General features: G+C 36.5%; 1 protein-coding gene across 1 annotated transcript in view; it reads right to left on the bottom strand.

The window, feature by feature from the left end:
• STAG1 (STAG1 cohesin complex component) overlaps positions 1-14,669 on the bottom strand; it is a 423,041-nt gene that overhangs the window by 79,673 nt on the left and 328,699 nt on the right. Inside the window, exons 13-14 of the mRNA XM_030873418.2 lie at positions 14,200-14,307; positions 11,124-11,238 (exon numbers count right to left, since the gene is read on the bottom strand). Coding sequence (XP_030729278.1) covers positions 11,124-11,238; positions 14,200-14,307 — 223 coding nt within the window. The remainder of the gene's footprint in view (positions 1-11,123; positions 11,239-14,199; positions 14,308-14,669) is intronic.

The following is a 14,669-nucleotide window of genomic DNA, read 5'->3' as shown; positions in this document are numbered from 1 at the left end:
CTGCACCACCAGGGAAGCCCTCTCTCTCATACTTTTCATTTCTTTCCTCTTTTGCACTACTTCCTGCAAAATTCCCAATCTTTGGTTATGTCTATTCATGTCATTTAATAATCCACCTCTCACCTACATTTTGGAATTCATGTTTTTAATTTCTAAGAAGTCTCTTCCTCTTTCATAATTGCTTCTTCTTATATTTGGGGGCATTAATCAAAAATTTTCATCAGGGGCTTCCCTGGTGGCGCAGTAGTTAAGAATCTGCCTGCCAATGCAGGGGACACGGGTTCAAGCCCTGGTCTAGGAAGATCCCACATGCCGCAGAGCAACTAAGCCCACGCACCACAACTACTGTGCCTACGTTCTAGAGCAGCGAGCCACAACTACTTAGTCTGCGTGACACAACTACTCAAGCCTGTGCGCCTAAAGCCTGTGCTCCACAACGAGAAGCCCATGCACCGCAATGAAGAGTAGGCCCTGCTCGCTGCAACTAGAGAAAGCCTGCACGCAGCAACGAACACCCAACTCAGCCAAAAATAGTAAATAAATAAAAAACAGATACCTAAAATACCTAAAATTAAAAAAAAAAAAATCATCAGTATGTTGGCCTTGCGCTTCTTTTTCATGATATTGATTTTTTTCAAGTTTCAGTGTTTCTTGGTTGACAGTACATATATATTAATGAGTCCAGACTCAAGAATACTGGTAGCTAGAATCCTTTTCTTGAATCTGGTTGCAATGTCCTGGCTTCCTCGGTTGTGTAGGAAAGTGGAAAAAGGGGATCTATAATCAGGTAGGCTTTTCCTCTAATTGTAGGTATGCACTTTGCATTTTGAATGCAGAAGTTCCCTCTCCCTACTGATGGCCATACATATCTGGGGTAGTTATTCACTACTTTGCTTCTCAGACCAGTGTCCACATCCCAAATGCCTGGACCAGCATTTCTGAAAAGAGGAATAGGCTCCTCTAAAGGGCAGACACTTAATTACTACTGACAGCTTACTCCTTTCACCAGCCTCTGTTGCTCTGATCTTTAATGTATTTCAGATTTCTACCAGAAAATCTCGAAAAAATTTTCCCTCTTTTCGTCTCCTGTGGGGGTATGGGTTACTTAACTGGAATTCACAGTCATTTACTTTACAGTTTCCACAAATTCTTCACTGTCCTGGTCAACTGGTGATATCTCATTCATTTTGACTTTTTTATCATGAGGTTTTCAGTTGTATGAGTTGCTGGCACAATTCAAGGCTTTAAGTTGTATAATTTCACTAGCATTGGCATTTTTAAGAATGACTTTTCTATGCCTTAAATCAAGGCATATTAAAATTTAACTCAAGAATGTTTTCATTGTTCTAGAAATTTTTTTTGTTTATATTCTCAATATAGATGCTAACTTCTTTGAGCATTACCTCTTCCTGACTGTAAGGCGGTGGCTTAATAGAATGCTTTCTGTTAACACTAATAACCACTTGCTTCAAACTCAATGTGTATACCAGCAGGACATGATAATGTGTTGGCCTATTTTCTGATTAAGAGTTTCAAATTCACCAGTATGAGTGACAACAATCAGTATAACACGCTCTGTCAGGAACTGGCTTGATATAATATTTATGAGACAGTCTTCCTGTCTTGGGGCATGTGTGATGGCCACATAACTTGCTACTCTCAAATCTCTACAAGAAAAGATCGATGTCTGAGAAAAAAAATTTTTAACGTGGCCAATAGGGTAAAAGGTTACAATCGCCTTTCAGACATTTCATACCAAGGACCTTCTATTGGTAGCAAAAGGTGAAGCTATAAGAAGGAAGGCCTTGAAGCATTCTTGATGGCTATAAAAAAAACCCTGGAATTCAAAAGGATCTGGAGGGCTTCCTTGGTGGCACAGTGGCTAAGAATCCACCTGCCAAGCTCTTTGGTGGGGCTAATGGTGGACCTTGGGAGGGCTCACGCCAAAGAGTACTTCTCAGAATTTCTGCTGCCGGTTCTTTGTCCACATGGTGAGCCACAGCTGCCCCCTGCCTCTGCAGGAGATGTTCCAACACTAGCCAGCCAGTTTCCAGATATATGCAGATCAATGGACTGACTCAGCCTGACCTCCTGGCACATCCCCCTGGGGGTCTGTGCCATTGGTCAGCACTTTGCTCTGAAGGAGGTGGGCTCACCATCAGTCTAGGTGTGTGTAGTGGAAATCAGGACAACCATCCTGCCACAGGTACATGTACCTGCCACAGGTACATGCCAGGTACATGTGGCTGACAGGGCCTTGGTGCTCCGGCCGGGTGTCAGGCCTGAGTCTCTGAGGTGGGAGAGCCAAGTTCAGGACACTGGACCACCAGAGACCTCCCGGCCCCTTGTAATATCAATCGGCAAGAGCTCTCCAAGAGACTTCTGTCTCAATGTGAAGACCCAACTCCACTCAAGGACCAGCAAGCTCCAGTGCTGGACACCCCATGCCAAACAACTAGCAAGAAAGGAACACAACACCATCCATTAGCAGAGAAGCTGCCTAAAGTCATAATAAGTTCAGATACCCAAAAACACACCAAGGGACGTGGTCTTGCCCACCAGAAAGACAAGATCCAGCCTCATCCACTAGAACACAGGCACTACTCCCCTCCACCAGGAAACCTACACAACCCACTGAACCAACCTTACCCACTGGGGGCAGACACCAAAAACAACAGGAATTATCAACATGCAGCCTGTGAAAAGGAGACCCCAAACACAGTAAGTTAAGTAAAATGAGAAAGAAATACGCAGCAGATGAAGGAGCAAAGTAAAAACCAACCAGTCCAAAAAAATGAAGAGGAAACAGGCAGCCTACCTGAAAAAGAATTCAGAGTAATGATAGTAAAGATTATCCAAAATCTTGGAAATAGAATGGAGAAAATACAAGAAACGTTTAACAAGGACCTAGAAGAACTAAAGAGCAAACAAACAATGATGAGTAACAAAATAAATGAAATTAAAAATTCTCAAGAAGGAATCAACAGCAGAATAACTGAGGCAGAAGAACGGATAAGTGACCTGGAAGATAAAATAGTGGAAATAACTAATGCAGAGCAGAATAAAGAAAAAAGAATGAAAAGAATTGAGGACAGTCTCAGAGACCTTTGGGACAACATTAAACGCACCAATATTCGAATTACACGGGTCCCAGAAGAAGAAGAGAAAAACAAAGGGACTGAGAAAATATTTGAAGAGATTATACTGGAAAAATTCCCTAAGATGGGAATGGAAATAGTTAATCAAGTCCAGGAAGCACAGAGAGTCCCATACAGGATAAATTTAAGGAGGAACACGCCAAGACACATATATATCAAACTGTCAAAAATTAAATACAAAGAAAAAATATTAAAAGCAGCAAGGGAAAAGCAACACATAACATACAAGGGAATCCCCATAAGGTTAACAGCTGATCTTTCAGCAGAAACTCTGCAAGCCAGAAGGGAGTGGGAGGACATATTTAAAATGATGAAAGGGAAAAACCTACAACTGAGATTATTCTACCCAGCAAGGATCTCATTCACATTCGACTGAGAAATTAACACCTTTACAGACAAGCAAACGCTATGAGAATTCAGAACCACAAAACCAGCTTTACAACAAATGCTAAAGGAACTTCTCTAGGCAGGAAACACAAGAGAGGGAAAAGACCTACAATAACAACCCAAAATAATTTAAAAAATGGTAATAGGAACACACATATCAATAATGACCTTAAATGTAAATGGATTAAACGCTCCCATCAAAAGACACAGACTGGGGCTTCCCTGGTGGCGCAGTGGTTGAGAGTCCGCCTGCCGAGGCAGGGGACATGGGTTCGTGCCCTGGTCCGGGAGGATCCCACATGCCGCAGAGCGGCTGGGCCTGAGAGCCATGGCTGCTGAGTCTGTGCATTTGGAGCCTGTGCTCCACAACGGGAGGGGCCACAACAGTGAGAGGCCAGTGCACCGCAAAAAAAAAAAAAAAAAAAGGACACAGACTGGCTGAATGGATATAAAAACAAGACCGGTATATATGCTGTCTACAAGAGACCCACTTCAGACCTAGGGACACATACAAACTAAAAGTGAGGGCATGGAAAAAGATATTCCATGCAAATGGAAATCAAAAGAAAGCTGGAGTAGCAATTCTCATATGAGACAAAATAAGACTTTAAAATAAAGACTATTACAAGAGACAAAGGACAGTACATAATGATCAAGGGATCAATCCAAGATAAAGATATAACAATTATAAATATTTATGCACCCAACATAGGAGTACTTCAATACATAAGGCAAATGCTAACAGCCATAAAAGGGGAAATCGACAGTAACACAATAATAATAGGGGAGTTTAACACCCCGCTTTCACCAACGGACAGATCACCCAAAATGAAAATAAATAAGGAAATACAAGCTATAAATAACACATTAAACAAGATGGATTTGTTATTTACAGGACATTCCATCCAAAAACAACCTAATACACTTTCTTCTCAAGTGCTCATGGAACATTCTCCAGGATATACCATATTTGAGATCACAAATCAAGGCTTGGTAAATTTAAGAAAATTGAAATCGTATCAAGTATCTTTGCCAACCGCTTTGCTATGAGACCAGATATCAATTACAGGAAAAAAACAGTAAAAAGTACAAACACAAGAAGGCTAAACAATATGCTACTAAATAACCGAGAGATCACTGAAGAAATCAAAGAGGAAATCAAAATACACCTATAAACAAATGCAGCAAAAGCAGTATAAAAGGAGGTTTATAGCAATACAATCTCACCTCAGGAAACAAGAAGAATCTCAAGTAAACAACCTAACTTTAAACCTAAAACAATTAGAGAAAGAAGAACAAAAAAACCCCCAAAGTTTGCAGAAGGAAAGAAATAAAGATCACATCAGAAATAAATGAAAAAGAAATGAAGGAAACAATAGCAAAGATAAATAAAACTAAAAGCTGGTTCTTTGAGAAGGTAAACAAAATAGATAAACCATTAGCCAGACTCATCAAGAAAAAATTGGAGAAGACCTAAATCCACAGAATTAGAAATGTAAAAGGAGAAGTAACAAACGACACTGCAGAAGTACACAGGTTCATGAGAGATTACTACAAGCAACTATATGCCAATACAATGGACAACCTGGAAGAAATGGACAAATTCTTAGAAAAGTACAACCTTCTGAGACTGAACCAGGAAGAAATAGAAAATATAAACAGACCAATCACAAGCACTGAAATTGAAACTCTGATTAAAAATATTCCTAAAGAGAATCCTAAAGATGCTACCAGAAAACTACTAGAGCTAATCAATGAATTTGGTAAAGTAGCGGGATACAAAATTAATGCACAGAAGTCTCTTCCATTCCTATACAATAATGATGAAAAATCTGAAAGAGAAATTAAGGAACTGCTCAAAAAGAATAAAATACTTAGGAATAAACCTAGCTAAGGAGACAAAAGACCTGTTTGTAGAAAACTGTAAGACACTGATGGAAGAAATTAAAGATGATACAAATAGATGGAGAGATACACCATGGTCTTGGATTGGAAGAATCAACACGGTGCAAATGACTATACTACCGAAAGCAATCTACAGATTCAATGCAATTCCTAATCAAACTATCAATGGCATTTTTGAACAGGACTGGATAAAAAATTTCACAATTTATATGGAAACACAAAAGACCCCAAATAGCCAAAGCAATCTTCAGAAAGAAAAATGGATCTAGCGGAATCAGCCTCCCTGACTTCAGACTATACTACAAAGCTACAGTAATCAAGACAGTATGGTACTGGCACAAAAACAGAAATACAGATCAATGGAACAGGATAGAAAGCCCAGAGATAAACCCATGCACATATGGTCATCTTCTCTTTGATAAAGGAGGCAACAATATACAATGGAGACAAGACAGCCTGTTCAATAAGTGGTGCTGGGAAACTGGACAGCTACATGTAAAAGAATGAAATTAGAATACTCCCTAACACCATACACAAAAATAAACTCAAAATGGATTAAAGACCTAAATGTAAGTCGAGAAACTATAAAACTCTTAGAGGAAAACATAGGCAGAGCACTCTATGACATAAATCACAGCAAGATCCTTTTTGACCCACCTCCTAGAAAAATGGAAATAAAAACAAAAATAAGCAAATGGCACTTAATGAAACTTCAAAGCTTTTGCACAGAAAAGGAAACCATAAACAAGAGCAAAAGACAACCCTCAGAATGGGAGAAAATATTTGCAAATGAAGCAACTGACAAAGGATTAATCTCCAAAATTTACAAGCAGCTCATGCAGCTCAATAACAAAAAAACAAACAACCCAATCCAAAAATGGGCAGAAGACCTAAATAGACATTTCTCTAAAGAAGATATACAGACTGCCAACAAACACATGAAAGAATGCTCAACATCATTAATCATTAGAGAAATGCAAATCAAAACTACAATGAGATATCATCTCACACCAGTCAGAATGGCCATCATCAAAAAATCTAGAAACAATAAATGCTGGAGAGGGTGTGGAGAAAAGGGAACACTCTTGCACTGCTGGTGGGAATGTGAATTGGTACAGCCACTATGGAGAACAGTATGGAGGTTCCTTAAAAAACTACAAATAGAACTACCATATGACCCAGCAATTCCACTACTGGGCATATACCCTGAGAAAACCATAACTTGAAAAGAGTCATGTACCACATTGTTCACTGCAGCACTATTTACCATAGCCAGGACATGGAAGCAGCCTAAGTGTCCATTGACAGATGAATGTATAAAGAAGATGTTGCCCATATATACAATCAAATATTACTCAGCCATAAAAAGGAAATGAAATTGTGTTATTTGTAGTGAGGTGGATGGACTCAGAGTCTGTCATACAGAGTAAAATAAGTCAGAAAGAGAAAAACAAATACCATATGCTAACACACACACACACACACACACACACACACACACACACATATGGAATTAAAAAAAAAAAAGGGTCTGAAGAACCTAGGGGCAGGACAGGAATAAAGACGGAGACGCAGAGAATGGACTTGAGGACACAGGGTGGGGAAACAGTAAGCTGGGACGAAGTGAGAGAGTGGCATGGACATATATACAATACCAAATGTAAAACAGATAGTTAGTGGGAAGCAGCTGCATAGCACAGGGAGGTCAGCTCCATGCTTTGTGACCACCTAGAGGTGTGTGATAGGGAAGGTGGGAGGGAGATGCAAGAGGGAGGGGATATGGGGATATATGTATATTTATAGCTGATTCACTTTGTTATACAGCAGAAACGAACACAACATTGTAAAGCAATTATACCCCAATAAAGATGCTAAAAAAAAAAAGAATCCGCCTTCCCATGCAGGCGACACGGGTTCGAGACCTGGTTTGGGAAGCTCCCACATGCCACGGCGCAACTAAGCCCGTGCGCCACAACTACTGAAGACCTTGTGCCTGGAGCCCGTGCTCCGCGACAAGAGAAGCCCCTGCTCAATGCAACTAGAGAAAGCCTGTGGCAGCAACGAAGACACAATGCAGCCATAAAGAAACAAATAAATAAAATAAATTTATTTTAAAAAAAAAGGATCTGGAACCCTAACAACAACACGAAAGTTTACTTTCTAAACGCAGTTTTTCGTAACATAATTTCATAAAAGCAGCATGAAAATCAGGCATTTGCAAGCATTCTTTGTACTCCTTCGGAATTGATGAACAAAAAAGGTAGCTCATTAATGGAGAAAGAGTCATTGTACAGCAAATAGATAATCAGAATTATATTAAAATTTATGTATAAATTATATAACATAAATTAAAATTATATTTATTGTCTAGGTGAACTTTACCTTGCTATATCTAAGTATAATTTATTTTATAGGGTGTCCTCTAATCCCGTATATAACAAACTAATCTCATTTTCCTGACTTTATTTACAATTTTCTGGGTGTGTTACCATTTATCTCTAATTGGCTTCAAGGTTGTTCATAAATATTTTACCTCATGTTTTTTCTGCCCTGCTCACTTCTCTGTCGAATAGTTAAATACACTAAAGGAGTTCACTGTATAATGGAATCTTATATTTATTCCTTTTATGGAAAATCATTTACAGTGCAAATAACCATTCCAAATTATTAAGCCTAAAATTTCTAAATACTGTTATATTGGCTTTTATTCTCTGCAGAAGCAGAGCCAGTTATTGGTGAAGCTTGAAGAACATATTAAAAAAGAACCCCCAAAAGTTAATACTCTGGGGAGATTTCCTGGTTATATCAATAATATGTCTGTTAACTTTCTGTCTTAAATTACTGTCATAATGCACCTCATCATTTCATATGCCTAAAAGGACAGTTACCATACTTCTAGATTGTCCAGAAATGTTCTGGGTTATGATTAGTGCTTTGGAATAATTATCAATAGCATCCTTGTCACTCTGTATAGCATCACAGTTTGTACAGGAAATATTATGGTCACACTGCATATAGGGAAATATGGACTCATCACATGCAAGTACCATTTATCCTACTATATGGCATGTATCTCAAATACACAAGGTATTTTTTCACTTGAAACCAATGACTACTAAAAAGGAAAGAAAAACTAGTTTAGGCAGATCTCTTAATCTCCATCATTTCACCTATAATTCCCATATAAAAGAGGACTACTACTCCATGGACTACAAACCTCTCTCAATTCAACATTTTAGAATTCTATTACTAAAATGTTACTATTTAACATCCTAGTAAAACAAAGGAATAGGAATGATTTTCAATTCAGTTAATTCTAGTTAACTGATCAGTAATCATCTATAAGCTGGACTTATTTTACTTTATGATTTCTAAGGTCTCTTTCTATTCAACTTTTTATGAGTCTAAAATATTACTGAAACACACATTAGAGTAAAACAAGAGGAATTCAGAATAAGACAATCAGAATCCCACCGTATTGTAAGAATATGACTTTAATAAGCATTCAGCTCCAGGTGTACACAAGAAACCCTTAAGTATGATTTGCAGTTGTTTTTGCAGCTGACAAGAATGCCACAGAGGAGAACTGGGAAATATATTTTAATGTTCTTGTAACACTTTAGTAAACAGCAGCAAACACACGAAACAGCAGTACCATTTGAAATATAGAGCAGTAATACACATCACAAATTATTGCTTTATATAGAAGATGAAACTGTGTAAAACTAACTACTTATGGATTTTAATATATCAAAAAGTAAAGTCCTTGGGCTTTCAGAGATCTAAAACATTTTCTTTCAATTAATAATCAAGTTAAAATAGCCTGATCATCATATTCCCTAAACTTTTCAGCAGTTTAAATAGTATATATGTGTCTCATCCCTATCAAATTTTGAAATTACTGTTGCTGTTAAAGTCAAATTTTTAAATATGACTTGATTGTTGCAAAATACTTTTAATCCCATTTCTTTAAAGCCTAAAGGGCTAAAGATTTAATTTGAATCGTCTACCACAAGTGTGATATTTATTAAGTACTTAGTGTTTTACCTTAAACATTCACAAACATCTGTATTTTACTCCATAATATATCCACACTTGCTTTGTTAAGAAAATAATGCTTTAAACCCTTACTATGGAAAGTGTGGTCCCTGGACTTCTGGTCCAGAAGCATAAACATCACCTAGGAGCTTGTTAGAAAGGTAGCATCTCAGACCCCAACCCAGAGCTACTGAATCAGAACTGGCATTTTAACAAGATCCCACGTAATTTGTATACACATTTAGAACAGTGTTCTTAAATTCTTAAACACGTCCTTTACTCAAACGCAACTCTCCAACTGGTTTTGTTTCTGACTTTATTCTTTCTCTATCTGTTCCCAACTCACTTAAAAGATACCGGGAATTCCTTCACCACTTTACCACTTTTCTGGCTTTGCTTTGCCCGAACGCCACTCTTTCCACTGAGTAAGTTCTTACATCTCTCTCTGATTTTAATTTTCTTATAGACTGCCTGTTTGTCTCTCTATTCCTCATTCCTACAGGGTTTCTCCAGCACTTTCAAACTTGAGCATACAGTCTCAAGTTTTTCTTCTTCCTGGACATGCCAATACAAACCAAAAATACTCTTTCCCCAAGTAAAGTTCAGGGTCCTAGATTTCCAGATTTTCGCCACCTTTTTTGCAACTCTGTTCCCACTCACTTATAAGCCAACAAGTTTGTTCATTCAGGGGGTCTTTAGGTTTAGTTTGCCATTCCCCCAATGTCATACCAGCAGTAGGAAATACAGTTCTAATATCAAAGAACATTTAAGTGGGCAAAACAAAGTTCACTTGCGCAAACAGACTTAGATAGATAATATGTTATGGATGTTAACTGTTTAATTGATAAACTGACATGGAAATGTCACATGGAATTACTACTATGGATTTGTACAACTACTAATTTACATCTAAATTCATATTTTTCTTTCTCCTTAAATAACATAATTTTCAAACAAGATAAAACTAATGGTTTTAATAGCTTGACAATGTTCATGAACTGTTTAAATAATATAATGTGGTTTTTTTTTTTTTGGCCATGCCACACAGCTTGTAGGATCTTAGTTCCCTGACCAGGGATTGAACCTGGGCGTTCGGCAGTGAAACCACGGAGTCCTAACCACAGAACTGCCAGGGAATTCCCTAAATAATATAATTTAAAAGGCATGGGCAAAAATTCAAGAAAAAAAAAGCAACAATAAAAAGTATGTAGTATTACAATGCGATATAAAACTTTAAAAATTGCTAGCCTATATTCAGTGTTAATCCACACCTGCATACATATTCCCACAAAAGGTAGAGTACTGATTCCATAATCATAAAATCAAATCCATGGAGGCAGGGAATTCCCTGGTGGTCCCAGTGGTTAGGATGCAGGCTTTCACTGCCGTGGACCCTGGTTCAATCCCTGGTTGGGGAACTAAGGTCCCACAAGTCACGTGGCACAGCCAAAAAAAAACCAGAAAAAAAAAAAACAAACAAAGAAAATATCCATGGAGTCAGATTTGTAAGAAACAGGCTTGTCTTCATTTGATTAAAAAATATCGTTAATTACAATGAATTAAACAACAATTTTATTTAAAATGTAATCTAATGTTAAAACAAAAACAAAATAAAGAATTATGTTAAAAATTTACCTCACTTTCAAGAAAGAAAAGAACCAGCATCCTAATAAGGTTCCCATTTGGACTGTTCCTCCCCCTCCTCTTTGCTAATGCTTCTTCTGCTTGTGGGTCATGTCTGCTAAATAGCCTGGAAATAAGTAACAAAACAAGAACTTTACAAATTTACATGGATATGAATTTTAGTCTTTTCCTTCAATGTATAAATTATTTCAGTGTTAAAAGAAGAAAACAGTATTAGAGATCAGGTTACTGATTTGTTTCAACACAAGTATGTAACTGATGTTTTTATAGGTCAAAAAGTGGTTAGATCTAAACAATTTCATACAGTTCAACTATACATAAAGTGTAAAAGAAAGCTTTTTTTACTGATGACTAATCAATGTTCAAATCTTTATGAAAAACATAAACTTTTTATTCTCTATGATAGATACTAAAGTATGTAATTTTAAATAGAGTTCTATTTTCTTAAATATCCATTTTACAGTCATGTAATTATAGAATTTAACCAAAGGCTCCAGCAATAATGGTAAAAATTCAGACTTTTAATCATGATTTATTTCTTCCACTATCTTCTGTTTACTAACCTATTACCTAGAAACAGTATTCAACAACCCAACAGTATTGAGTAAAATGAAAGAAACATTAAATTTATAAAAATACTACTTAGTGGCAAAACTTCTAGAATATGGCAAAGAAATGACTTGAAAATTTTAATTTGCTAAGAAGACTTATTCTAACAAAACTTAAGGACTACTCAAGGTGCCTTACTCCCAGGTATTGCTCCAGGTAAAAGGGATATAATACTGAACAAAGAAAAAATCCCTATTCTCATTGAGCTCTCACTCTAGTGGTTGGAGATAAACAGTAGATCAATATATACCACCTCAGGTGTTACAAGGAAATACAACCGTCTAGGAATAGGAATATAGAGTGCTAGTTTAGACATGGAAGTCATAGTAGGCCTCTCAGATGAGAGGCTAAATAATTGAATAAAATAAGAAAAACTTCATGTGACATAAAATATAAACCAATTTCAAGCAGAAAATGAGTATTGAGAAACTATTTTTGGAGGGAAGGGGAAAGTATATGGCAGGGGTATAGAAGACTAGAGTATTATCTTGAAGCTATATCTGCACAGCTATCAGACTGGTTTAAGAGAAAGCTTATTTGGGTGGCTTTCAGAGGTGGGGGGCAAATGGAAAATATGAGGGTCCTTTACACTAAAACGTACAAATTTAAATAACTGCATTCACTGTATATAAGGCACTGAGTAATTAGCTTAATTTTTCTAATATTAAAATGTAGAATTTTCAATGACATTAAAACATTCATTTCAGATACATTTTACCGTTTTTTGGATGCTTGGTATAGCTTAATACACTAGACTAAAAAACAGACTAAGTCTATGTGCATGCACACATTTTTTTTTTTTTAAACTTTATCGTGGAATTCTGGGGCTAGTCTACAGTTTACTTGTTAAGATTTTAACAGATCACAATATTAAATGGTGGGAAAATGCTGAAAGAGATCATTAAGAATCAAAAGTTCTCAAACTGAATATTTTCAGGGCAGGGGCATAAAACAAGCTTATGAAGTGAAGCTTTCATTTGCATAGGAGTTGACCTCCTTTGCACAAAGAAATAAAAAATAATGGCAGCTTACATTTGTCAATTTTTACGTAAAATATTATAATTTAAAATTCTTTAGCAAGTGTTTCAAACTTACAAAAACACAATACAAATAAAATTAAATATATCCAAAGGTTCTTTCTGATTACAGTGCTGCCAGTTTATGGCCTCTATTCTGTAGCTGACCAGCCTTTTTAGTCTATCTTTTCTTTGAAACTATAGAAGCAATAATTCTTTCTAAAAAAACACAAAGCTTTTTGAAAAGTTAAGTAGAGAACAGATTAGAATTTATTACTAGAATACAATAAAAAAGGAAGGGAAGTGAAGACTACAGTATACCCTTGATATTTGTGATAGACAACACCTCAAGATAAATATGGAAATAGCATTATTCTTTATTAGCCAATGATGTCAGAGTCACTGTCAAAGTCAATATCTTATTTTAAAAGTCATGCCTAAAAATTCTGACTTTCTTCCTCACTTTCATTACCAGCATGCCCTACTAGCCAGCTTCCTTCTTAAAGATTTTTCACATAGAAACAACTTTTTCTCACTTTGAGAGGTACCACTAAGTAAAGAGCAGTTTGTGGCTGCAGCACTGAGCTGCTGATGCTGGATGGAGGGCCAGGCCTGCTCATTATCAAAGTTAATCATCCATGTACAACAGTTGCCCAGTGCATGATTTACATCTGTGCTTAGCATAATTACAAATCACAACATGTAATGGACTTCTGGGTTCACCTGTCAAAGTCACTAAGTTAAATCTATGAACAAAAACAAAAACAAAGCAAAACATCCCCTTGCCCAAGAATATGTTTACATTTTAAGAATGAATTAATCTACTAATAAATTATGTAACATATACAGTAGACCATGATCAAAAATATATTTCATAAGAATGTTTAATTATATTCATAAACTCTCACTAGCGCTATGCTTTGTCAAAAAAATAGATGAGATTTTGCTTTTAAACTGTAACTGCATATATAATTTTTAGCATCATTATGGATTACTGATTAAAATAATCCTCATCCTGACAGAATGGAGAAAAATGAAAATTTGGGAGGCGTTTTGAGGATATTTAAATTACCAATGTTGAGAAGATGAGAACTCAGAATTTTAAAAGGGAAAAAAATCTGGTGAAATAAAATATCAGTTACTTAGGGGAGTCTTTATAAACTTCAAGCACTTCTCCTTTCTCCACTCACACGCCTAAGCTGACTAGCTGAGAACCATCCTTTTAGATTTCAGGCCAAAGGAATATATCACAAGGGACATCATTCTCAGGGATGTGATTCATGATGTGCACGTAGGTGTGAGAACATTATAACCCCCAGAACTTGGGGCAATGGCCACTTCTAGCACTGTTTTCAGTCACTATTACTTTCTTTCATTAACTGTAAAACAACGACAAAACAACATATGAAAGTGGAACCTGGTTTCAAAGAGAATTAACTCACTTTTTGTGAAGGAATTCTCCAGCTGCCACAGCAACAGGACGATGTGCTGAGTATACCAAGTGGTAAACATTTTCACAGTCTTCATTGGAAAGAGCTTCTTCACTTCCACTGAAAAATTCAGAAAGTAACACTGAGCCAAAAATAGTTACTGTCAGTTCTACCTTGATTAACATTTTGTAAGGTTCTTTATAAAAGCTCAAGCATGCTGACTTTATTTTCGTCTCTTTTTAGTCTGACTTTGAAAATAATATTTCTCTTTAACTATAAAAGACACTTAAGTGTTATATAAAATTCAGAAAATACAGATAACACAAGAAAATAAAATGTCCACATTTCTTCCCATACACACCTATGGACAATGAGTATTAGTACCTTGGGATATATATTAGCCCAGTTTAGCTCAGTTTCTTTAAATGTGCATAAGATTTTTGTTAATAGGCACTGGTCATATATTTGCCCCTGTTTTACAG

Source organism: Globicephala melas, chromosome 4 (assembly GCF_963455315.2).
Source record: "Globicephala melas chromosome 4, mGloMel1.2, whole genome shotgun sequence".
Taxonomy (NCBI): Eukaryota; Metazoa; Chordata; class Mammalia; order Artiodactyla; family Delphinidae; genus Globicephala; species Globicephala melas.
The sequence above is the reverse complement of the archived record's forward strand: the minus strand, read 5'-3'. Positions and strand labels throughout refer to the sequence as shown.